Source organism: Perca flavescens, chromosome 6 (genome assembly GCF_004354835.1).
Source record: "Perca flavescens isolate YP-PL-M2 chromosome 6, PFLA_1.0, whole genome shotgun sequence".
NCBI lineage: Eukaryota > Metazoa > Chordata > Actinopteri > Perciformes > Percidae > Perca > Perca flavescens.
Window position 1 is genome coordinate 10,938,078 of NC_041336.1, and position 24,864 is coordinate 10,962,941.

The 24,864-nt window shown below is 42.0% G+C and overlaps 1 protein-coding gene across 1 annotated transcript in view; it reads left to right on the forward strand.

Moving 5' to 3' along the window:
- Positions 1-319: 319 nt before the first annotated feature.
- rftn1b (raftlin, lipid raft linker 1b) overlaps positions 320-24,864 on the forward strand; it is a 114,660-nt gene continuing 90,115 nt past the window's right edge. The window contains exons 1-2 of the mRNA XM_028580083.1: positions 320-903; positions 16,033-16,216. Of these exons, the coding sequence (XP_028435884.1) occupies positions 16,069-16,216 (148 nt within the window). The 5' untranslated portion in view covers positions 320-903; positions 16,033-16,068. The remainder of the gene's footprint in view (positions 904-16,032; positions 16,217-24,864) is intronic.

The window sequence follows — 24,864 nt, forward strand, 5'->3', positions numbered from 1 at the left end:
GTGTGTGTGTGTGTGTGTGTGTGTGTGTGTGTGTGTGTATTGAGTATGTGGCACAGTATTCTACTTCTTTCTTCCTACTTCTCTCCATCTTTCTCACAAACAAACTTATCGATTTCTATTTCTGTTTGCCCATCTTTCTTTAGTCCTTCACTCCCTAAACAGCTCCCGCCGCCCTTCCTCCTCCTCCTCCTCCTCCTCCTCCTCCTTCTCCCTCCTCTCTCTAACTCTGGTATTTCCCAGCGAAGCCCCCTCCTCACCTCCCTCCTTCCTCTCCCTCCCCTCTCTTCTCCCCCCTCCTCTCCTCAGATGGATTCTTCAGTCAGCCGAGTGGAACTGCTGCGGCTGCCGGAGAGATAGGCAGAGAGGCAGAGAGGCTGTGGTGAACAGACGCTGGGTCAGAGCGCTCAGTTGCTTCAGACAATCACAGGGGAGCGAGAGACAGACAGGAAAAGAGACACAGAGAGAGACCACATAGAAAGATAGATTGAAAAGAGAGAAAAGGGAGGGAGAGACAGGGGAGGGAGGTAAATATGTGACAGGATGTGGTTTCCCTGAGCTTGCAGAACATCGTTATACAGGCATACTTTGAGCATGACCTAAACACACCGAGCTTACAAGTGTGTTTGAGCTCCGTTAGGTGGCAAGGGGGAAGACGAAGCAAACCGCTGGAGCTGCTGCTGCTGCTGAGTCTGTAGACGCTCTGGTTTCTCTGTTGCCTGCCGGAGGATTGGGTTTCCTTTAAGCCAGCGAGCTCCACAACAACCTCAGTCAGTGTATCGGACAGGATCTCAGCCCGTCCTCCGTCCTGCTTCCAAGTAGAATGCGTTTCTCTGCTGGAAGCTCTGATCCAGTTGCTGCCTTCGTGTCCAAGCAGTGAACTTTTCAACGTGATTTGTGAAACAGGTATGTTCGCTTCCTGTTTGTGTCCCAGCTTCTCAACATGTGTATGAATTTGAACTTCCGAACAGATGTGTGACAGTACTCACGCCTGATTCCCTGGACAGCAGCCACTGTAAACTTGGACTGCATGGTGGCAATCGTTTACCACAGAGAGTTGATTCATTAGACCCTGCCGCAAGCCACAAGTTTGGCTTCTGAGCAGTGTGTTCAACAACAAGCTCTAAATCCAGCGCCACACACACACACACACACACACACACACACACACACATGTTCACATATTCACATGCTTGCAAGCACACACACACTCTGACCATTTATCATGCACATCAATAGGTCTGGTTGTTTTGAAGTCACATGCGTGATGGTTGGTACAGAGTGGGGCTGAGAATGCCAAAAATGTCTACCTGGATCCAATCATAGACCCTGACAGTGTTTCAAGATGTGTCCGGCTTGCAGTACCACACCACTCCCACTAGTGAGGAGACAGGGGGAGTGTGTGATTTGTGAGCTACTGTACTGTACTGTACTGTACATATAAAGGGTAAAAGTGTGGGTTTCCCTGTCTGTGCAATTTGCGTGCTTATGTATCCGTATCCGTCAGTACAAGTGAATGTTTACATGCTTAGAATCTGTTCTCCGGTACATGAGTTCACCCAAGCGTGCATGTTTATATGGGAAAAGGAGGTTTAAAGGGAAAAACAAGTTGAGGGATGGCAGGAGGTAAAGGAAGGGCGGGGGGAAGTCAGGGAGGAGGAAGACGAGGGCACTAGAGAGAGGAAAAGCTGGGGCAAGAGGGTGTGTGTGTGTGTGTGTGTGTGTGTGTGTGTGTGTGTGTGTGTGTGTGTGTGTGTGTGTGTGTGTAAGATAGAGAAAAACTGAGTGACTGAGTGAGTGAGTGAGCTCATTCTGACAGAACTGCTGTTAATTAGTTCCAGCTGGTGAGCAGTGGAGCGTCGGGCTGGCTGCGTTAACTGTACAGTGTTGGTGGGTCAGGAGTTGTCTCTGTCTCAGTCTGTCTGTTACACACACACACACGCACTCTCGCACACGCAAGCATGCACGCACGCACGCACGCACACACACACACACACACACACACACACACACACATACACACACACAAATAAACACACATCCAGAAACATTACAAAAAACCCACATGAAGGCAAAAAGCATATGGGCAGAATGGTGAATACAAACACTGAAACATGATGTAGCTTCTCAAACATATCAAACAAAAAGACACTAACAGATGTGTAACACATGACATACAAAATGCACAAATACAAATAAAAATGCAAACACACATTTACAGTATAATTCACTGACAAATGCACACTGTCCACACAAACGCACACGTGCACGGGGTAAAAACAGCCTTCTGCAGTATGTCAAGTGTGCATATCAAAGGGTTAATGTAGTGAACACATGTAACATGCAATAAACACCTGCAGTACCACCACCGTGAGCATGCATACACGCTTCACATACACAACATGATCACATAGGCACACCCATACAGACACACAGTTAAAACGTGCGCACACACGCACGCACGCACGCATGCACGCACACACACACACACACACACACACACACACACACACACACACACACAAACACTATAGAAACCCCAGATGTCTGCACTATACACTCGGCTGTTGGAACTGTGGAAGTAATTGTGGTTTGGGCTTCGCTACGCTACAATGTCATGTCAAAACGGGAAATATTACACAGGGCAAAAGGTGAAGAAACCATTACCTTAAAGGCCTAAATCACCCAAATTACAAAAAACTAATTTTCTATTACCTCTAGTTATATGTTGCTATCCAAGGCAAGGCAAGGAAACTATCCAGATAGTTTTGGTTTCATTTGCTCAGGTTTGAAATATCTGTATAAGAGATTTATGTTGCCAACCCAATACAATGGGGGTAAATGGAATTACGCACCACTTTCTAATAAGGCTCCCTTAACAGAGAGTTTATAAGTTCTAACTAATGACTCAAGGCTATTATTAAGAACACCAAATTTCCTATTTTTGGTAATTTTAGCTAGCTCTTTAGCTCAGAAGGAAGACCCCTCTAATTGATCATTCAACCCCTCACATTCTGAAAAGAGCTGCAGGGCATCAGGACCAAAATCCATTTATTAAAAAGTTATTAACCTTTACAACTGTAGACTTAATGTATTATGGTAAAAGCTTTTTAATGATTTATTAACGTGTAACTGCAAATGACTTACTAATGTTTGGTGATGGCTTATTAGACAGTGATAAAGTCATGACTCTTTATTAATGACGTACCAGCATTTACAGCGATACTGCAGTGACTTACTACTGTGCTTCTATTAAGTTTAAGGACCTACAGGAGACAGACCTGAAGCAGCAGACGCCAAATTTCTTGACTTTTAGTCTCGCTTTGCCAGAGCATCCTCCACACACTGCTGAGGAGGGTCTGGCTAGTCAACATAGCATTCCGGGATGTGAGAAAAACATGGTCTGGTTTATTGGCATGTCTTTAAACCAATCACAATCATCATGGGCGGCGCTAAGCGCTGGACGGAGCCCTGGTGCCGCTGCAAAATAGCCTCACTTGTTTTGGTTGAACATGTGCACATTCAAAAGTTGTTTTAGTCGTGCAACAAAAAACTCAGATTGGACAGATAGTCTAGCTAGCTGTCTGGATTTACCCTGCAGAGATCTGAGGAGCAGTTAACCATAGTCCTCAGAAATCCACTGGAGTTTAAAATGCGAAGCGTAAGGTAACAGACATCCGGCCAGCAGTGGAGCAATCCTGAAAATGGAAGGTCGTGGATATAGACTAGTCTCTAAAAATCACTGGATCCCACGCTTCCCATGATGCAACTCAATGGCAATTTAGGTCTTTCCTGACTAGTAAAAACCCACTTCTTTAAAGCCACACACTCACAGGCTGAGTAGTACTCCGTGTGAAGATTAAACTAAGCTTCATGTGTAAAATCATTGGTGTGCCCCTTTAACAGAGGATTTTTTTAAACTTTGGCACAAATCAACTTCTGTTTACTATCTGATCCGGGCACAGTGAATCCCCCTGTGCCGTGTGAAATTTGATTAAGGTAATTGGCAAGCGTTGGCTGGTGTAAAAACCATAACGTGTACTCCTCTCCACTCACTATGTATAGACAAACACCCACACAAAATTCCAGAACATTTTATACTCATGTAAAAATGTAGGGTATATCTAATTGAAAAGGTAGTTATTTTTAAACCATCTTAATTTAATTCACTCTGATTCTATGCAGTTCCTGTTTGATGCCAGAGAAAAACTCACACAAGCTTCACATTTAATTTTAATTTAATTTTAAAAATAAGATGCCGGCAGGTTACTTTTACGCTTATGAAATCAAAGTAAGTACAATGATTAGATAATGACAACATATAAGTCTTTGGTTGGCAGAGTTATCTGCATTTTAGAGATATTTAGTGCTTAATTCCAGGTATTTTTTTATGGTTTGGATGGAAACTCTGGTGTGATTTGTTGAACAGAAATCCGATTTGGCATCCTTATTGGCAGTAATAAAAACTTTGGACAGTAAACACGGCTGAATGACACACTGGTAGATAGGGTGTGAGTTTTGCAGGTCTTATGACAGGGTGTCATCTTGATTGCAGCTTCTGCTGCAAGTCTCACATCTTTTCCCTCTGAAATGCTCATTTACAAGATCTCGGGCATAGATTATTTTCCCCTTACTCAACTGCTGGATGACAGTGATCGTGCTTTTATTCAAGCCTCTGGCATTGCCCTAGACCTAAGATGGCATATTAGGATGAATCCTTCAGGCAAGAAGGAAAACAAAAGAGCCAATATTCAGCCGAATGTGTAGTAGCTTAGCCTCAAAGCAAAAAAAATAAAAAAATAAAATAAAAGAGGAAAAAAACCATCCCCCTTGATATTTCTATGATGCAAATTGACTCCTGTTGTAATGGGTGGTCAAGAAAATTGCAGCAGTATTGATTGGGTAATGTTCAACACGGACATGTCGATAGGGTGTCTGAAAACCTAAGAACTTGGTTTCGACTGGCTTTAATAAAAAATGACCTGCCTGGAGCAAGTTCAAAGAAAGCAATGAGTCACTCATGGAAAGTCTCTTTAAAACCCTCAGTGTTTTAGAGAAGAATTGCAAAGAGCGCAAGCAAAGAATTTTCTATTTTTACCAAGTATTTCTCTTTCACAGTGTTTCTTTGGATGCAACTTGAAAACATCCAACATTGTGTTTGTGCAGGTTGGGTTGAGATAATGTTTTGCTTCTCACTTGTGAGAACTGCACAAATCCCAGCGTGGATAGTTTATGCATAACATAGTCTCGCAGTGCCAGACCTTCCTCCACAGAGCTGCGGAGGAGGGTCTGGCTAGTCCACATAGCATTTCGGGTTGGGAGAAAGACATGCTCTGGTTTATTGGTATTTCTTTAAACCAATCACAATCGTCATGGGCGGCACTAACCTCTGCAAAATAGCCTCGGGAAGGAACTTGTTTTGGTGGAATATGTCTACGTTCAAAAGTTGTTTTAGTCGTGCAACAGAAAACTCAGATTGGACAGATAGTCTAGCTAGCTGTCTGGATATGAAGCTCAGCGCAAATTCTTTCAGGAAGATGTCATTAACCCAATCACTACTCATTCTTAAAGCAAATCAGCTGTTTAGAAGTGACACTTTCAGTTAAACCAATCAGACTTAGCCACAAAATTCAAGGGCCAATCACAGCCTTACAACTCTGCTTTAAATCTCTTCTCTCCCTGTGCTGTCAGCTGTCGTTTCAGGCAAAGCGCTCGACCCTCCTCCTCCCCTGCCGCCTCCGGTCATCGTGTTTCTCCCGGCTGACCGATCCGTTGCTTTTTCGGTCCGGTCTCTGGTCTCTTTCTCCGCCGCCACCAGTGTCTAGATTCCATCGGGGGTTATGTTCCTGTTCTCTACCCCTTTAAAAATATCATTAATTTGATGGAGTCTAATCTCCAAAAGACTTTATATTACAGTTGTACAATACATATTTTTGCATATCTGCAAACAAAGTCTCTCCTGATTGAATTACCCTGCAGAGATCTGAGGAGCAGTTAACCCTAGTCCTCATTAATCCACCGGAGTTTAAAATGCGAAGCGGAAGGTAACAGATAGCCGGCCGAAAAAAAGAGTGACATCCGGCAGAATTTCCGGCGGTACCAGAGCAATCTTGGAAGTAGAACGTCGTGGATATAGATTATGCATAACATGTCAAACTCATGACTGCCAAAGTCATGCAGAGAGGATACGGAGCGAAACAGGGGGACATGAGTGTTTGCTCCTGCACATGGAGGAGTGGGAAAGAGGAAGACAGTCCTGGTGGGGAGGAAGACTGTGAGCTTATAGCAACCAGAAAAGGAGAAAAAGAGAGAGAAACTGACAATGAAAGAGAAAGAGATTGAGAAAGATTGGTGCCTATTATTCTCCTAAGAAGGGAATAGACACAGAGGGGTTGGTTCCCATGGCAATAGCTTTCTCTATGAGTGTGTGTGTGTGTGTGTGTGTGTGTGTGTGTGTGTGTGTGTGTGTGTGTGTGTGTGTGTGTGTGTGTGTGTGTGTGTGTGTGTGTATGTGAGTGTGTGTGTGTGCGTGTGTGTGTGTGTGTATGTGCGTAGACTGTAACCAGGCCTTGAGACCATACGGAGACGAGGTTGGCCGAGGCCACGGCGAACCGCGGAGCCACCGGGAGCCTTGAAACGGCGGAGAATCTCAGACAGACACTATTGTTTACTACTCGCCTTTTCTCTACGCCTCACTCATCATCCCCAATTTTTTTTTGTGTCCGGCATGCTTTCTTGTTGTGTATCGTCCTTGGGCATTCAAAGCAAATTTAACAAATTCAGTGAGTTGAGAAAGCAATTCCACCTTTGGCACCCATGGCCTCCTTGTTGGTAGTGCGTAATGGTTTAGATGTGGAGATGTCTGAGATGAAATTTTAAGCTTTTCTGTGGCATCTTTAATATAGAAATGTTTCGGGGCCTCTCACATTATAATGCATTTAATACTTAAAGCTTTGTGTGATGACCTTTCTACTGTAAATCTTTAATTTTGACCCAGTCATGTAACAAACTGTACTTCTGAATTTAAGACTCAGAAGATGAGATTTAATTTTGTCACCTATTTTTAATTTAGTCTTAGTCTTGTGCCAATCGTCCTTGTTAGTTTTAGTCATATTTAGTCATTCACATATCTTTTTTTGTTAGTCAAGTTTTAGTTGACTAAAAGTCTTGTCATTTTAGTCTAGTTTTAGTCAAAAGAGAACTCAAGGTATCTTAGCCAAGTTTTAGTGGACTAAAAGTCTCATCATTTTAGTCTAGTTTTAGTCAAAAGAGAACTCAATATATAAAGTAACAAAAAAAAATTGCCGGTGCAACACAGATGTCTTCTTACTTAATAGTTTTATTTCTTAAGGTGCATAACAGTGACTTTTTTATCTGATAACTCAATATATAATTTTAGTCCAAACATTTTAGTATTTTTTTAAATAACAATTTATTTCTGAGATTATTTCTGATTACCATTTCAGTAAAATAGTTATATAAAAATAAATTATATAAAGTTATAGAAATATCGAGCCTCTGCCTTATTTCACCAGTAAATTCCTGTTAAACGGCAAAAACAACCACTGGATGGGAAAAGGGTATTTTACAATAACTTTGAATGCAGCACGAAGCTGGCGAGGCGTATTTCAAGTGAACGCAACATACATGTTGTTTTTCAGACAACGGCAGCTGCAGACTGTCGTATGTCCACCTGTTGGAATCCTCTCCAGTGAAATACAGACAAACCTTTTACACCATTTAGCTCTCAGCATTGTAACCGTGTTTATTCCAACTGCTAGCTAACGGTATGCTAACGTTTCCTGCTGCCAAGTGTGGTGTTAACTAGCGTCCCGTAAAATCCACGTTGCTGTTCGGTCCGGTAGATAACGGTCGTGAAGGCACCGGTCAGTGCCGTATTAGCACCGGGTCTCGGTATCCAACCCTAGTAACAGCTGAATATTCAAAATTAACACTAATTTATAGCATTCTGGTTATTACACTAGCATAACATTATAATGATTGATTTTTCTGCTTTATAAGTAAAAGAAATTATAAAAGCTACGATGGTACTGTGTTTCTCAATTCACCATAATCTATGAGCACCAGGCAGTAAACGTTTTATTAACTGACTTGCCCAGGGTTGCTATTGGCAAAGTGACTTAAAGTAATACTCCACTGAAATTGTGTTTTAAGCATCAAGTTTTAGCCCCCCTGCATGTTAAATGGTGACTCTGGAAAGTTTGTAGTTTTCTCTGTTGTGGGTGACGGACAAGCATAGTCAACACAGATTCACAACAGTGGATGGATTACAATAGAAACAGCTGCATATTAAAAATAAGTGTAAAAAACGTCTAAAAGCTTTTCAAGCCACTCCACCACAATCCACTTCTTCGTCTCTGTCCATTTGTATGCTTGGTATGGTCCGGAAAGTCATATTTATATTAAAATATGCCAAAATGTTGCTAAATACGTAGTTAATACTGCTAGCTATCTAGTTTATTTTTTTATGACTGATGCTCACAAGTATAAGAGTAGGTAAACATTAAGCCACATGGGACCAAGCCACATTTAAATCAGGCAGACAGCACTATATTCACACCATAGGTTTTTGGTGGATTATTTAATTTAACCAGTTTGACTAAAAGGGTTCTGTACGTACATGGCACGTACAGCATGTACATGCCAGCAAGCTACACAGGGCTAGTCTGTCACATAAAAGGTTACCGCATTAACATCCTGCCTCAGTGTCCATTGTTTTTTTCTCTCTCTCTTGAGTCCCCCCTTTTTTCCATTCTCTCTGTCACACTTAGATGAGGATTCAAGGTGGTAAGGACAGACGGACGGACGGAAGGAAGGAAGAAAGGGAATAGTGGGGGATTTCCAAATAGAGTCTTAACATTTTTAGCTGACGCTGTCACCCAAAGCAGCAGAGAGTGAGGCTGAAGCTCAGAGAGTTAGTGAAGGATAGTGAAGGAGCGCTTGTTCCAGAAAAACAACTGATATCACCATTTGCTTTTTTGCCAGCTCTATAGTTAAGGGGTGGTTAAACTCAAACACAAATGGTGCTTCACATATAATCTACTTGGTTTAGTTCAATCAATCAAACCACAGGATTTTATGACAGTAGATATGTGATATTAGCATGAATTCAAATGCTAAACTAATGTTAAAGCCATCAGCTGATGGTGAAATGTTAATAAAGCCATCTTCTAATCTGTAGGCTGGAAGCGATGTATAGCCTATATTTATGCAAGGTAATTTGGTAACCATGGTAACTCCTAACCGAATCAGCACATCAGTGCAGGGATTCCCGATTCCCCGATACACGAAAAGGTAAAAGTACTAGCAGAAGTGTGTTGTGCATGTTTCCTATTTGAAATTGTAATTCAGCAGTTCCCCAATAAAAACTGAGTGAAACCTAGCGAAACAAACATCTGTTTGTCACTATTTATAGACAATATGATATATGAGGTCCAGTTACAGTCTTGACTAATATTACTGATGATCAATCATTTCTGTGAGCTCATCAGAGAAGATAAGGTTCAGTAAAGTGCAGAATGACATGCGGTCAGTGTACAGAATTTGATTTCCCCATGTGGGTCCATACAGTGCTAATGAAGCAGGATGGCAGCCACCAAAATTCTCCAATCAGTTACCTGTCAGTCGATATGAATTCACAATACAGTTTTTAGTTTGTTTATAAAAAGCCAGTGTGAACACAAAATGGACCCGAGCTAAAAGGAACAATCTATTTTTCTTGGCCTGAAACAAATGCAGTAAACTTCAGATGTGAAAGCACCCCAAAACATCATGGTTAGGGAAAGATTATTCTGGATCAACGATCAATTTCACGGATAATCCGGATGTCCCCCACCTTGCAAAACTCTGTTCTTTTCGGGAAACAACAACAAACTTTGAGCTAGCATGCTACACGTTGAAAATGGCAGGTTTTGAAGACAATTTGGATTTCAGTGAATGATTGTGAACATTTACAAAGAATATGTTTACCGTCACGGCATTTAATATCTAACTGGGACATTTTGGGACAGATTATGGCAGGATTGCTGTGGACAAAGTAACGTTTCCCAGGGCTATACACAATGACGTTTAACCTTGTATCCGGCTAATTTAAAAAGCTCACATTACTGTATTGTGTGAACCGTTAACTTAATTTAATATTATATGTGGCGTTTTCTTTTATCGGGGTGCAAAACATGTTCCTACCTGAGAACATTTTGCAGATCCACCATCACGGTGTCCAGAATTTAGCGGCGCCCAAGATGATTGTGATTGGTTTAAAGAAATGTAAACAACCCAGAGCATTTTTTTTTTCTCCTTTCTTGGAATGAACATGTGGAAGAGCCAGATTTACTCCACAGCGCTGTGGAGATAGGTCTGGCAACGCAAGACTAGGGAAATATTGTCTTCATGAATATTAGAAATGAGAATATGACAAACCAACATTTGATCCAAAACTGGACTGTGTGTAATGGTGTACTGACCAGAGGATTCTCCACTGTGGCTCTGTGTTTTGGATGAAGAAATATTGTATTAGCACACAATTTGAGCGGCCACTCAGACAACTTTTGTTATGATATCATATTGTTACAAACACAGACTGAAATACAAATGCCAACACATTCCAAGCAGTCACCATGACTATTAATACATGACCGGCTGATCTGAGAGCTGTGTGGGAGAAGCGATCTTATTAGCGCCTCTTTGTAAATAGCGGCCGATGTTTGTCAGACTGCTGGAGAAGAAAGTCTCTCATTTTCTTCCAGCTCTGTCAGTCCTTTGAGCTGTACGTTCTGTTATAAAAACTGATTATATCTTTGCTATGTGATCACAAGCAACAGATGCCAAAATACACAATGCAACACATTCCCATTTTAAAGAAGATATAAAACAAAATAATGCAGTCGGAGCACCTCGTTGTTGCTGAAAATTATATAAGGTAAAAAGACCCATGATCCTCCCGACCTGTCCCCTGTTTTGCGGCAGTATGTCATGTTACCTCAGCCTCTTTTATTGGCCTCTTGAATGCCATTTCAAAAAATGACCAATACTGTCATATTTCTCAGGAGGTTGCTTGTCAAGAAAACATATGGCAAACAATTTGAAGCATTTCAACTAGAGATGGCCCGATACCATTTTTTGCTTTCCGATACCGATTCCGATACCTGAACTTGTGTATCGCCCGATACCGAGTACCGATCCGATACCAGTGTGTCATATATTTTATTATGTTTTAACAGCTGTATACTACTATCCCTGTATGGATGTGATATTATTTCTATCTTTGTGAAACATGAACAAACACAAACAATGAACGCCACAGAACTTTCTTTTATTCTCCAGTTTGACGGTCAGTTATAACGGAAAAAGAACATAAATAATCTACTTTAACGTAGATTTTCTTTAGGGCTTTATTACGTGGTATCGGATTGGTCCATAAACTCCAGTACTTCCCGATACTGATACCAGCGTTTTAGGCAGTATCGGAGCCGATACCGATACTGGTATCGGTATCGGAACATCTCTAATTTCAACCAACAACCACTGCTGTGGTTTTTCCTGTGCGGTCAGTCTTGTCCTCTCATTTACATGATGGTTTCTCTAACCACTCTGCCTTGGAGAGCCCTCGACTCTACTCTACTCCTCACAATAAACTACGGATGATACTGAACCAGTATCCACGACCACCAAACGCAGCCTGGCTACCGCTCCACTCTACTTGTCAGATTAAGAAGATCAAAAGTCGGAAAAAGGCAAAGAGGGCTAGGGAGATAAAGCGTGAGAGAGGAAGAGAGAGGAAGAGAGCGGGCTTAAAAGGGAGACTACATGGAGATGAACACAAGAACACAGTGTCCTAATTAATGTCCTCCTCCATTAATCCACTCTGAAGCTTCCCATGCTGCTGGGTTTGATCACAGCAATGGTGCTATCAAAGCCTTGTAACATGGTCTTGTAATATGGGGGAGATCTCAGTCAGACAGCATTAAAATCATTCAGTGCAGTCGCTTCTTGTTGCTGATGCTGTGATGTCTGTAAGTGTAGGTGGGGTTTTGTATGATCATCTTCCACATTGGTGTAAAAGGCATGACTATAAAGTCTCAATTCCACATGAGAAAGCGCCAATACTCTAATATAATAATACTGTAATTTTATGAACAGTGGATCAAATGAGTATGTGAAGACTATTGCCTACAAAGAACACAGTCTGCAGCTCTGCAGTTTTGGTTCTATGGCATGGAAATTCTAATTTAACATGCCAAATGGTTGTGTTACACAGAACCATCTAAGAAGCCGTCATTGGAAACTGTTTGGAAAAGGGCAGGCACTTAAAAAAAAAATACTTGGCAGGTGTGTGGATGAACCATCTGTCTATCAAACTATTCCCGAAGCTAGATTGAAAACATATTTTCCAACGAGAAAGGCCTTCAGTGCCATTCTTTGCTCTTCCTTCAATGAAGAAATATTCTCCAGTTCTGATTTAACTGATGCTATAGCAGCATCTTTCAGAGCCACTGTTGTTGTTTTGAACGAACAGTCGCATCTCCGTGGCTTCACACAGACCTTAACCACGCCCGTAGCTGCCGGTAGCTTCTCACGGGACGCCGATTGGTCTGAGCCGCTGGTGATCACGCATTACTTGCTTGATCTCGTGATATATAGCGAGAATCCAACTGCCGTGCAAGGTAATTCAAATTCTACTCTCGCCCCAGAAAGCTCCAACTGTATGCTGCTGGCTGAGCACCAAACGGGGGACAGACAATATTAGCGACTAGCTTCAGCAGTTAGTTTTTCTCAAGACAGTCACTGGGACCTGGGACCTGTTTTTAGCACACAAAAAACTCTGATCAACCCACTGTACGCTACCTGCCTGGCACAAAACAAACTAAGTTAGCGGCTAGCTAGTGAACATTGTAAAGCATTTAGCGTCTAAAGAGCCTGATATTTCCCTTAGGAGATGATGGTGACCCAAACAGAGCTAAAAGGAGAGTGAATATTAAACATTTGTTATAATACGTCAAGGCTTTGTGATTTTCAGCACGCAGTAGAGTTATTCTGCCCCAAAGTGGTCAATTATTTCAGCTTCAATAATGTGCTAAACCCCTGGAGAAGCAACATGCAATGACCAGAGTGATCAATGTGAGCACAGAAGACAAAGGAATCCTTGGACTCACAAAATGTTGTTGACCGACACAAAAGAAAACATTGCAGTGCAAGACAATCACCTCCCTGATGTTACCTTTCACATTCAGCACAATACAAAGTGCTGTGGGATGTTTTGGTTGCAAGGGCCAAAGCTAAGTGCATCTCAGCTACAACAAAGCTCTGAAAGTCAATCTGGGCTCACGAATAGAGAATCCTATCGAATAAAACCTCTTATCAAATAAAACCTCAAAATGCCATTAGCAAGAGACAAAAGATAGAACAAAATGGCAAGAGGATCGTTGCTAATTCAGCAAAAGGGAAATCAATGGTCCTTTTCCTGTTCTTTTTTTTTTTTTTTTTAGTTACCCAGAGTCTACCCTGTCAAGCATCCCTGACTCCCTGCCTGTCAATCTCCAAAAAAAATAAATAAAAAAAATAACTGTTGTGGGGTCTGCAACTGCCCAAAGCTCCCACCTCAGAGGAAAGGTTTGAGGCAAGAAACAGTGACTCAAAAAATCATAAACATTGCACATTTCCTCTGTCAGTTCAGCTCTAAAAATAACTCCTGCTCGCCTTCGCCACACATCTCCTCCTCCCTGGTCTCAAGGAGCTATGCAAATACAAGCCCCTCCATTTTTTTTTCTCATCCAATTTTGTTTTTCTTTTCATACCCCTCCCTCAAAGCCCTCCATCCTATTGTTCTGACTACCTCTTCTCCAGCTCTTGTAGACTACATGACAGAGCCTCGCCTTCCCTCTTGTTGTTCCTACTCTCTCCAGGGTAGGGGGAGAAATGATAAAAGCTATTTCCAAGTAACTGTAGGCAACAGTGTAAAAATCCAAGAAAAATTCAAGCTCTCTTTTTTTCTTTGAATACAGCCATTTGTGAAGCTGCGTGGTAAACTGCAGCACAGTGCAGTCCTGAGTGACAATTTAAGGGGGGACTGAAGCACTTTTAGGGACTTTGACTATGCCAGCTTCTGCAGGTTGGGTTGGGCTTTTTTGTTGTTGAAAACGGAAGCAAGACGTCAGTCTTGCTCGACACGTGCAGAGAGGCAAAGACACAACTCCTCAGTACATCTCCGACACGTACAAACCGTTTAGAAGGCTTTTTGAAGTTTCAAGGCTTTGCGGCACACAGGATTGGAGTGTGTTCTGGTATTAATCATAAGTCCATCAGCCCGTAGTCCATTTCAGGGAGCCGCTCTGAGACTTGTAGAGATATGATTGTGATGCACGTTGAGATTCATAAAGCCCAACAAAGACATTCATGTAAGTGTCACTGGAAACACTACGCTTTCATGGCAGCCGTAATGAATCTCCAGCCTCATCTTCCACACTTTCTCTCTCCCCACTCCCTCGATGTGTGTTGATCACCCCTTTCCTTTTCAACCGACTCTAATTGTACGCCCTTTTTTTTCTCTCCAGACTCTACTTGCCATGCATTACCCCCCCAAACCATTTTTCGACAAACAATCTCTAACCCAGCCAACCCCATTTCCTCTCTCTCCCTTGATTGATTCTCACCTTTTCCATTCTTGCCGTTCACCTCATTAACGGAGCCCCCGTCTGCTCGTTTCCTATTTTGTCTCCCACTCCTTCCTACGTCCCAGCCCCCCCGCCCCTCCGCACTTCCTGTCCTGTCTCTGAAGCGACGGCCGGCTCGGATTCGTAGTTTCCAGCCAAGGCCCTGCGACATTCTGTAATTAGTAAGGCGCATAATAGAGAGGGTTCCTCATCAGACGAGGTGGGAGGGGGTGGGCAGGGTACCACTGCTATATATCCATCCATCCATCCATCCATCCATCCATCCATCCATCTTTGAGTTTAATCAGTGGCACACAATAGGATGTCACCTGCTCCCAGACGCAGTCACTGAAGAGAGGCAGTGATGCTGTCACAAACCATTTGGAGTGAATCGGCGTCCATGGTGCCGGCACTTTAAGGCCTCCTCTTCTTCCACGGTTGTCTCTGCTAATTTGGTCTCCCTGGGAACGAGAGAGAGGGAACCCGTGAAAAATCAAGCTCATTTACTTGTGTTTATTTATTTATTTACAGACGCTTATCCAGCATGCTCTTCTTTATTGGTTTTCCTTCTGAAATCCCTGAGGAATCATTGATATCAGAGTGCATGGATGTTTGCTTTCATATATATATGTGTGTGTGTATACAAGTCTGTGTATGTACAGTATGTCACAAAGAGGCTAATCTGGCTCACAATCAGTCATACCCGGTGGGAGGAAAGGAATAAGTACATTTACTGAAATGCTGTACTTAAGTACAGTTTTGAGAAACTTGTACTTTACATCAGTTCTTTTCTTCCCTTTTGTATTATTTTAAACTTGTACTTCAATTATTTAACTTCCACAGTTACTAGCTACTTTGACAATTAAGATTTTACATAAAAGACGTATAATCAGTTAAAAAAAACTATAATGCACTCCAACAGATTAAATCATTAAATATAAAATACCTAAATTTACCATATTCCCATTTAATTATAATGTAATGCAGATTTGTTGTTCAATGTGAATAATGACACGTTTTTACAAGTTTAAGAGCCTGCTAATTCATTTTCATACCATACATTTTAACCTGTACACATGATTTAAAGTTAAAGAGCTCAAATACAAAAACACTTCCATAGTCATGGAAGTGTTTGTATACCAACAATAGATACAACTTTGAAGGAATGAATTGTACATTGTGGTAATGCTACTTTTATTCAAATAAAGGATCAGAGTACTTCTTGCACCAAAGGTTACCTACGATTTAGAACACCATACACACACACACTTACCCGTGTGCACTTAGTCATTTACTCGCGGGATACACACGCAGACACACAAGTGACAATGAAACACTGTCTGAGTCTGTTTTTTCTGGTTGGCAGGGTCCGTGAACAGAGAGACAGACACACTGTGGAGCCATGGGCTGCGGGCTGCGTAAGATGAAGCCGATGTCGGAGGAGAATAGTCCGGGGAAGATTTACTCCACCCTGAAGAGACCACAGGTGGAGACGAAGGTGGGCGTGGCCTACACCTACCGCTACCTGGATTTCCTCATTGGCAAAGATGGTAAGACATGAATTTCTATCAATCTGCTTAACACTGGTTTTAAATACTCGGTGACCTTTATTGGTTCCGACAGGGAATGTATCTATTTTCCTGTTTTTCGCACAACCCCCAATCCTTTTAATTTTAGCAGTGGGCTAGTTATTATACTAAATAGAGTAGAACCCACCAATTTCAAATTGCAACTCAAAACACATCTGTTTAAAACTGCCTATTCCACTTAATGTCAATTGCTCTGCCTCTTTCTGCTGTTATTTTTGTTGTGTTCTTATTTTTTGCGGTTTTTAAATGTCTTATGTATCCCTGTACGGTGTCCTTGAGAACCGAGAAAGGCGCCTTTAAACAAAATGTATTATTATTACTATTATTATTAAAGCCTGAAATCTCAGCATAGCAATAGTAATACCCACAGCCCCCTTTTGCAGATATGTGATGGTCATTTTGTGCTTGTGTCGTAAAAATCTAAATTATTGCCTCTTACACATGCATGGCTAAAATGATATGGATAGCTTAGGGCCTTTGGCATTTTGTGGCTTCATACCTCACCGTGATAAGAAGGTAATATACTTCAAGTTTTGCAAGGGGCTGATCTGCACTTCAACTACAACTCTTTGCTGTGTCACTGAACAATGATACTTCAGTGTGATTAATCTGAAAATGCTATTATACCTGCACATCCCCAATATAAAAACATTAAGGATTCAGATGCATAAGAAATCTATCACTCATGTACATGAAACAACAGCACACTGGCTGCAATTTTCATCAGGATTGTTTTGTAATGATGGAGTGTTAATTAGCGCCTGCTCCCTGTATAGCCGCCACTGTTGTAATTTCTTTTCTCACAATTAGTCAGTCATGCTTTCACGTTGTGCTAATGATATCAAATTTTCCAGCCCAATCCACGCCAAACATCCTGCTGGCGGCCATCAATTATGTATGGCACCAAATCCAACCCACTAGCAGGGGATGCAAACAAAGTAAAGAGTGGCCTGCAGGGTAGAGAGACTGTTTTGTTCAAGGTTACAGGTTTGATCCTCACAAAACTATGTTTCAGCAAGTTTCAGTACGTTTCAGTTAAGGGGATACTGGCTCGACTGGCTCTGCATCTGACCAGCCTGTTGAGCTCACACACACACACACACACACACACACACACACACACACACACACACACACACGGAAGGCCGGTAGATCCCCCTCCTCTCCTTCCTTTCCTCAGTCTGAGGTGTTTATGAGATAGGAGATGGGTGTTGCTTCCCGAGATGCCGAGACCTAAAGTAACGGCTCAGGGTCTTTGTTGTGTGTGTGTGTGTGTGTGTGTGTGTGTGTGTGTGTGTGTGTGTGTATTGAGGAGTATTTATGTGTGTTTGTGTCATTGTGTTCTAAACCTACATTGAGATATTTGATTTGTTGCATGCCGATACATATATATAACATGTTCAGCTTGTCTGATGAGACACAGTCAGTATGTTTACATGCATACAAATAGGTTGTTTGTCTTGATTATCCAGAATAAGTGTGTAATACTAATGAACTTGCAAAGCACTTTAACACATCCAATATTCCTGATGATAGTTGTAACAGGAAAGTAATTCTGCTAATCCCCCCATAAAGCAGACCCTGTTCGTCTTCCTCCACTGCTGGGCATACCACTAATTTTTCAGACACACTGCTGTGCTTCCAGTTTTGCAGTTTGCACGCAGAATCAAGACAAAGAAAAAGACAAGACAGAAAGCAAGTCGATACCCAAAGTAATTTTAAAGAGAAATCTAACTCCATTATTTGACTATCAGAAAGATAGCCTGGTGTTTTCAATAATCAAAAGTATTGTGCTTACACGGATTGTAATTAAATTATTAGACTGTAAACACGCTGATTTCCTTCATTCTGCCAGGAGCATGAAGCTGCCAAATATAATGATTTGCAAAGTAGAGTGTAATGTCATCTGCCAACTTCTACAGACTTTTTGAGCAGCTGATACTGTCACAGCACAGGGTCAAAGCAGTAAATTTAAGATTAGGGTTTGGAATTAGGATTAGATTATATAACGGAGGCCATTAAGATGTGCATATGGGAAATGATTTGAATGTGTTTAGGGACGATTCTGTGTGCGTTTGTGTTTGCTCTATAGGCCGGGCGCTATATATAGCCATCACTCTGTTATTTCTGCTCATGACAGTTATAGCTGAAATGATGGTGGGAGGGGAGTTTGGTGGCGGCAGTGGGAGGGCGCTGAGGTTGGAGGAGGGGGGATGGTATACGGGAAGCCAGGAGATGTAGTGCGCGGCGTGTTCGCCCTGACAGTTGATTAGTCTCCATTAGTTTGTCATGCTGACTAGACTGGATGGATGAAGGAGCCGAGGAACGTGGGCGTCTGGGGACCAGGCCGCCCTCCTCATATAGGTCCTGACATAAGGGCGGGGCTGGAAGAGGAGGCCGGAGGTGGACGGGTGCTTCCTTTTTGTTGAACTGTGTGTGTCTTTGGCTCATGGCCACATTATTATCTTCAGGTTTTCCCTGTAATGGTAAGGGTTGGTACTTACTGTAATCAGTGTCCTCTTACTCTGTCTGTCACTGTCAGTACGCCTCTGTCTATGTTTCTCTGTTATTCATCTCTTAAAATGTGTGTGTGTGTGTGTGTGTGTGTGTGTGTGTGTGTGTGTGTGTGTGTGTGTTTCCCATAAGAGCACATTAAGTTTGAGGAATCAGAATCTGGGAGTGCAGCCCCAGTGGCTGAATCATTTCACGGCGTCAGCATATTTTCGTTGAAGGGTTAGCGTGTTACTCATGGCTTTAATTACCTTGTATAAGGTATTTAAGTATAGGTAATGATTCATGTGTCTGGCCTTTTTTCTACAGGAAACCTGTAAAATATTTAAGACACAGTCAAAGATTATGAATATGAAAATAGTCTCTGGTAGAGCTGTAGGGCGTGCACATAAATTCAGATACTTACAGTGTGAGGTGCTACAAAAAGCAGGGATCCTTTTTAACTTGACAATTGGCTCAAAGCTGAAACTGGCATAGTAAAGATACTCAAGATACTTACTAACAGTCAAATAATTTTCCTAAAAAAAATTGAAAATGAACTTGTTCCTCTTCTTGTCTCTTTAAAGTTACCCTGTGGAGTTTTCTTCTAAACAGAAAACTTACCTTAACTGTTCCTCACCAAAATACATTGAATGTATTTTCCCTCATAAAAGTCTGGCAAAGCTTAAAAAAAAACAAAAAAACTACATTTGTTACATCTATGTTTTCATCTATCGATAAATACATTTTTTTAATCTTCTTCTTAATCCCTCCCTTTTGCCGACACATCGCTACTTTTCTCCGATCAGTCGATCAGTGGAATAGTGTGAAACCAACGGCAGGAATGTGTGTGGTGTCATTTGCATCCTCATTCATGTGCACAAGATATAAATAAAAGGGGACCTAATCATTTACATGTTGCACCATAGCACTACTAGTGGTCATATACTCCACATTGTACCTTCTTAGCTAAATTTAAATGTAAAGACCGCTAAACTTAACTGTCATTTGACCGATATCATACAAGCCCGTTAATGACAATGCATTGACTGGATAAACTTCCAGATCAGACTCAAAGCCAACGACTACCTGTTCCCTGCGAGAGACTATGAAACTTTCGGGGAAAAAAAGAAGCAACACATTCTTCCTTTGAGTTGAATTCCTAAGCAAAAAAAACACTCTTACTCAGCTCAATACACTCAGGGATTTTGCTTATACAGCCTTCCTTTGTCTGGCATGACCATCAGCTTATGGCGGCTAATGTTAGCAAACTTTAGATAGATATTGCCGGTCTGTTCTTCTCTACTTGTGGTGCGATTACGCTGAGTTTGAAGGGAAATCCAGTGTGCCATTTTCCATTTAAATGCCATTTGTACATGTCTCATTTTAACTTTTATGTTACACCCTAAAATAATCGCTTGTATTCTTTAGGAATTTTGATTATAGAATAACTTTAAAGCACATTTTAAATTTGTATGTATATCAAGACCTTTGTCGGCTTTTTTCTTGTCCATTTTAGCCATGACTCGGATATTCCTTTCATGTATTCAGATGAGGCACGAGAAATCTTCATATCACAACTTATCTGCATCACAACACTGATGTCATAAAGGAAATTGTTCTTTTCTTGTTAACTTCCGATTTGGGAATCATTATCACTGTCTAATTTTGCATAACAAAAGAAAGCCTTTCTTTAAAAAAGTTATTGTACAGAAGCTGCAGAAAAATGTTCTGCATCAGCCTTTTTAACTGGGGACAAAATTAAAGCTGACTTTTTGCTTCCTCCTCATCTCTCTCTTCTTGGGAAATATGCCCTCGTGATGCTGAGTTTACCTCACCATAACTACTGAACTGTAAATAATGTTTGTAATAATTTCTTGCCACAGTGTTAGATCATATCTTTCTGCAACCGCCACCAGAATGGCCCCACAGGCTACTAACCAGCCACCAAAAATAACAACTTTCACTGCAGAAACAGTGATGAAAGGAAGAGTAAATCGGCGGAAAGCTGTAGGTAATAAACCTCTTCTACACCGAATATCAGCATCAGCCCACCAATGAGTTGTTGCCTCATGTTGCTGTATCATTTTGGAGCGCGCATTCAGCGTCATGGTCACTCTGCTACCATTCACTCGCCTCTAAAAGAGCTGCAGAGAAACAAAACGCAGAGTCTGTTTGCTATTGAGATCATGACCCTACAGGGAGCTGAGGAAGTGCCTTGCTGTTGCTGTGTTAGATGGTGTGGAAAGAAGACATTTCATCATAAACACAGCAAGCACAAGTCTCGGGGATGTGTGGCATGAATTGTTTTTTTGGTTTTCTTCCAAAAAAAATGTGATTTTCAAATGTTAAAAACAGTCAGGAGAAATGAAGAAATGAAAAATTGAAAACAAGCTCAATGCATCGCGTCTTCTCTGCCGAGCAGGTTGGGAATACTGGAAATATAAAGATGTCGTCCTTGACATCAAAGCCGGTAAGCAGACATGTGAGGCGCACACGCACACGCACACGCACACGCACACGCACACACACACACACACAAAGACCCAGACACACACCCACAAAGACCCAGACACACACACATACACACCGTTTGATATCATCTCAGGAGCTAGACACATCATTTATATGCAAAACCCCCGGAGCCCCGAGTCCCCTTGTTAATATGAGCTGTAGCAGTGGCGGCAGGTGAGTGACACGCAGGAGCAGCCTTCCTTCCCGTCACTCCACTCAGATACAAGACCGAGCTGCAGGAGAGGTCAGCAGGAACGCCGCACGCCGGAGTGGCTTTCCGAGGGGAGATTAGTCCTTGGATGGCGGGGGAGCTGGGATTTATCCCCTGGCTCCTCAGCTTGAGAGGTGGAATTGAATCGCAGTTATTGAAGGGGAGAATGACATTGAAGACTGAATTCACGGTCATCTGGTTTTTTTTACATTACATTTCCATTATATTCCTGCTGGCCAGGGTGTGGCTGCGCAGCTTAAATCACAACATGATTGGAAATTAGATGCAGGCCGAAGTGAGTTGAATGGGAAATGTGTTTCTGATGGTGTGAGAAATCAAAATGGGCAAGTGGTGATTATGTATTGGAAAATACTGAATTAATAATCCGGACCTCCTTTGGAAAAGGCCGGTCTTTGCACACTGAGTGCTCCTGATGAATGTATTCAACCTGATTACCGGTAATTTGTGGAATCTTTTCGAAACGTGCATGAAATATGCATCAGCTGCCGTCCAAACCGACAGCACAAATTCAGACTTGTGTCGCCGCTTCTTGTTTCTGCCTCCATCCGTAGTTAGTGGCACACTATGTGGATGCTACTTGTATTGTTTCGAGCCAGCCAGGCAGCAAAATGCCAAGCCATCGTTTGCGGAGACAAAGATGTCAGAGCAGCGTTTTAGGCGTGTGACAGAGCCAGAGCTCAGCAGGTTCCATTCGTTAAGCTTCAAACGGCTGCAACTGCTGACAAAGTTTTCAGCAGTTGCAGGAACAGGAAACGCAGAGTTCGGTTCCTTCCTCTTTCTTCCTCCATCCCTCACTCCCTGTCCCTCGCTCAGCAGCATGTTTAAGATTAGCCTTCCCTGTAATGCTTCGTATTCTGTGTAGACTATATCCTGTGTCTGAAGGCTTTGTCATTGCAGTTAACTGAACTCAGTTTACAGTATGCGGGGGGTGTGTGTGTGTGTGTGTGTGTGTGTGTGTGTGTGTTGTTGCAGCAAATGCAATTTCCTCATGATTTGATTCATGTTGTTCAGGTCTGCACGACGCAGGGATTTTAAGGAATATAAGATGGAGGGTCAGACGGTCAGGGAATAAGAGAAAAACAAACAAAGAAAGAAAGCAGACGTACAGCACCAAGTTCTATAGTGACATTTTAAAGTTTGCTAAATCACCAAGACAAGAGCACTTGGATTTTTACCCTAGAATTCATCAGATTCCCATCGTGACTGCACTTTCGACTGTCCCAGTGCTTGCAGAGCAAAATAACACATCCTGAGGCTCTCTGGGTTTTATTTTTGAAATGCGAATTCTGCATGTGGGTGGGGAACCTGCGTGCGTCATTAGATGAGTAAGTGAGTGTAAGTGTCTTGAAGAGAGAGGAAATGAGGGGAGAAAGATAGAAACCCAGATAGAGACTGTGTGTGGTGTGTACTATGGCTTGCGTGTGAGTGTGTACACATGTAGTTGGGTGAAATGTCTTTTAAGTCTCAGAACGTCTTGTGTCTGGCTCTGCGTTGGTTTGTCTTGTGCGTTTGTATACTGCTGTGTTTTATCCAGCCTGCCTGCTTATTGCCTCTTCTAACGTGGCCTCTGTTGCCTGACAGAAAAATACGCCCGAGCGCCCCCTCAAAGCTTTATTGGCTCTTATTGCCATCTCACTCAGATCCAATATGTCACTATTGATTGTGTTGAAATGCAATCTGGGTCTCCACAGCAGAGGAGCAAACAATCTAAATTTAACAAAACACCTCTGCCGGCCTTCAGCCCGGCCCTGATAGGGGAACAAATGTATTTATGTGTGTGGAGAGAAATAAAGGATCTTTCACGCGGTCACAGCTATTGTTAGATGCTCTCTTAAGAAGCCTGTAAGGCAGCACAAGCAGAATGTGCAGGAAGTGACCTCCTCCTTGACCTCACTTCCTGCCAAGTGGGCGTTTACAGCGTGTCAGAAGTCAGTTTGCGGACAAACTCAACTATTTAACGGGAAACTCTTTGTGTGCAAACTCTGTTTGGTGACCTGAAGTATAAAAAAGGCTTGATTGGAGCTTTATTGAAAATGCATACTTGGCATTCCTTCAGACGTTGTGAAATTATTATTTTTTAGCTGAAGAGGTCAAACTATTTTCTCAGCTCATAGAGGAACAATGTGATCTCTCAGCTGAAGTAAAAACAAACAATCATCAAAAATCTGAGTTATGAGTTTTCTCCCAACAGCGACAAGTAGTCGCACAATGACATTACGAGGCGCACTCTCAACATTTCCATACTTTTACTTGAGAGGAAGAAAATGCTGTGAACACTGAATAACTATCATATGTCAGCTCGATAATGAAATTCTAAGCGGCCTCCCCACCATTCAACTTATAAATTGCACCTCCTGTAAAACTCGCTGTCCTTTTCAAATCAGTTAACACCAAGGTAGGAGGATGCAACAATTTTTTAATAAAGTGTTAGATATTTGTTTTAAAATGCCATGAATTCATTTCGGGAAACATGTCCAGACCTGAAATTCAGCAATTTCAATTCAAAAACAGCTTTGTAAGCAAGGATGACTCATAACATCAATATTAACCAGTTTGCTTTTCATTTTTTTTTTATGGCTGCCATCAATCATTTTGTTGGAATAGGTGTCACTTTTCAGAAGCAGTTATCTGAATGTGAAATTAAAGTCAGTTTTTCACCATAATCGACTCTGACAACAAAAGAAAGGCTTGCTTTGATTATGTTCAGTGCATGCGCAGGAGCCTTTCCATTAAGACCGGAGATAACACAACACTGCTTATGTGGGGTATTGACTTTGCAGGCTGTGTCCTCAGTAGGGACAACAACATAGAGAAGTAAGAAGATAAAACTGCAATTAGGAGGCACTGCGTTTCGACTCTGCATATCTAAAAATGGCGCTAAATCATAAATACAACCAAAAAATGATTCTTGCATTGATCCGAGGCAGAATTCTTGTCTTATACTGTATTTCACTCAACGATCTTGTTTTTCCTTTAACACTCTGGCTCTTTCGGAGTGTTGTGTTATGATATCAGTCTAGGTCTTTAAGGAAGTTATGTGGTTAGTTTTGATAAGGGTCAGAACTGATATGGCATATGACGCATGAGGGGGGCGTGTTTGTGTGAAGCTGATTCAACCCGGCCCACTGGCAGATGGGGGAGAGGGGATTCATTCAGGTGATTGTTTCAGGATGGTGACAATCCAGAAGCAGCGAGCTGCAGGCTGACGCTAAAAACCACACGGAAAGACTATTGAAGACTAAGACTATTCATTCCCACAACACAACTTTTGAAAGTACACCTTCTAAAACCTGAACCACGACACCGAAGAGCGGGCTGGTGCAGACTAGAGTCCGGATCGGGCCAAATTTTTCTGTCCGAGCCCGGCCCGCGT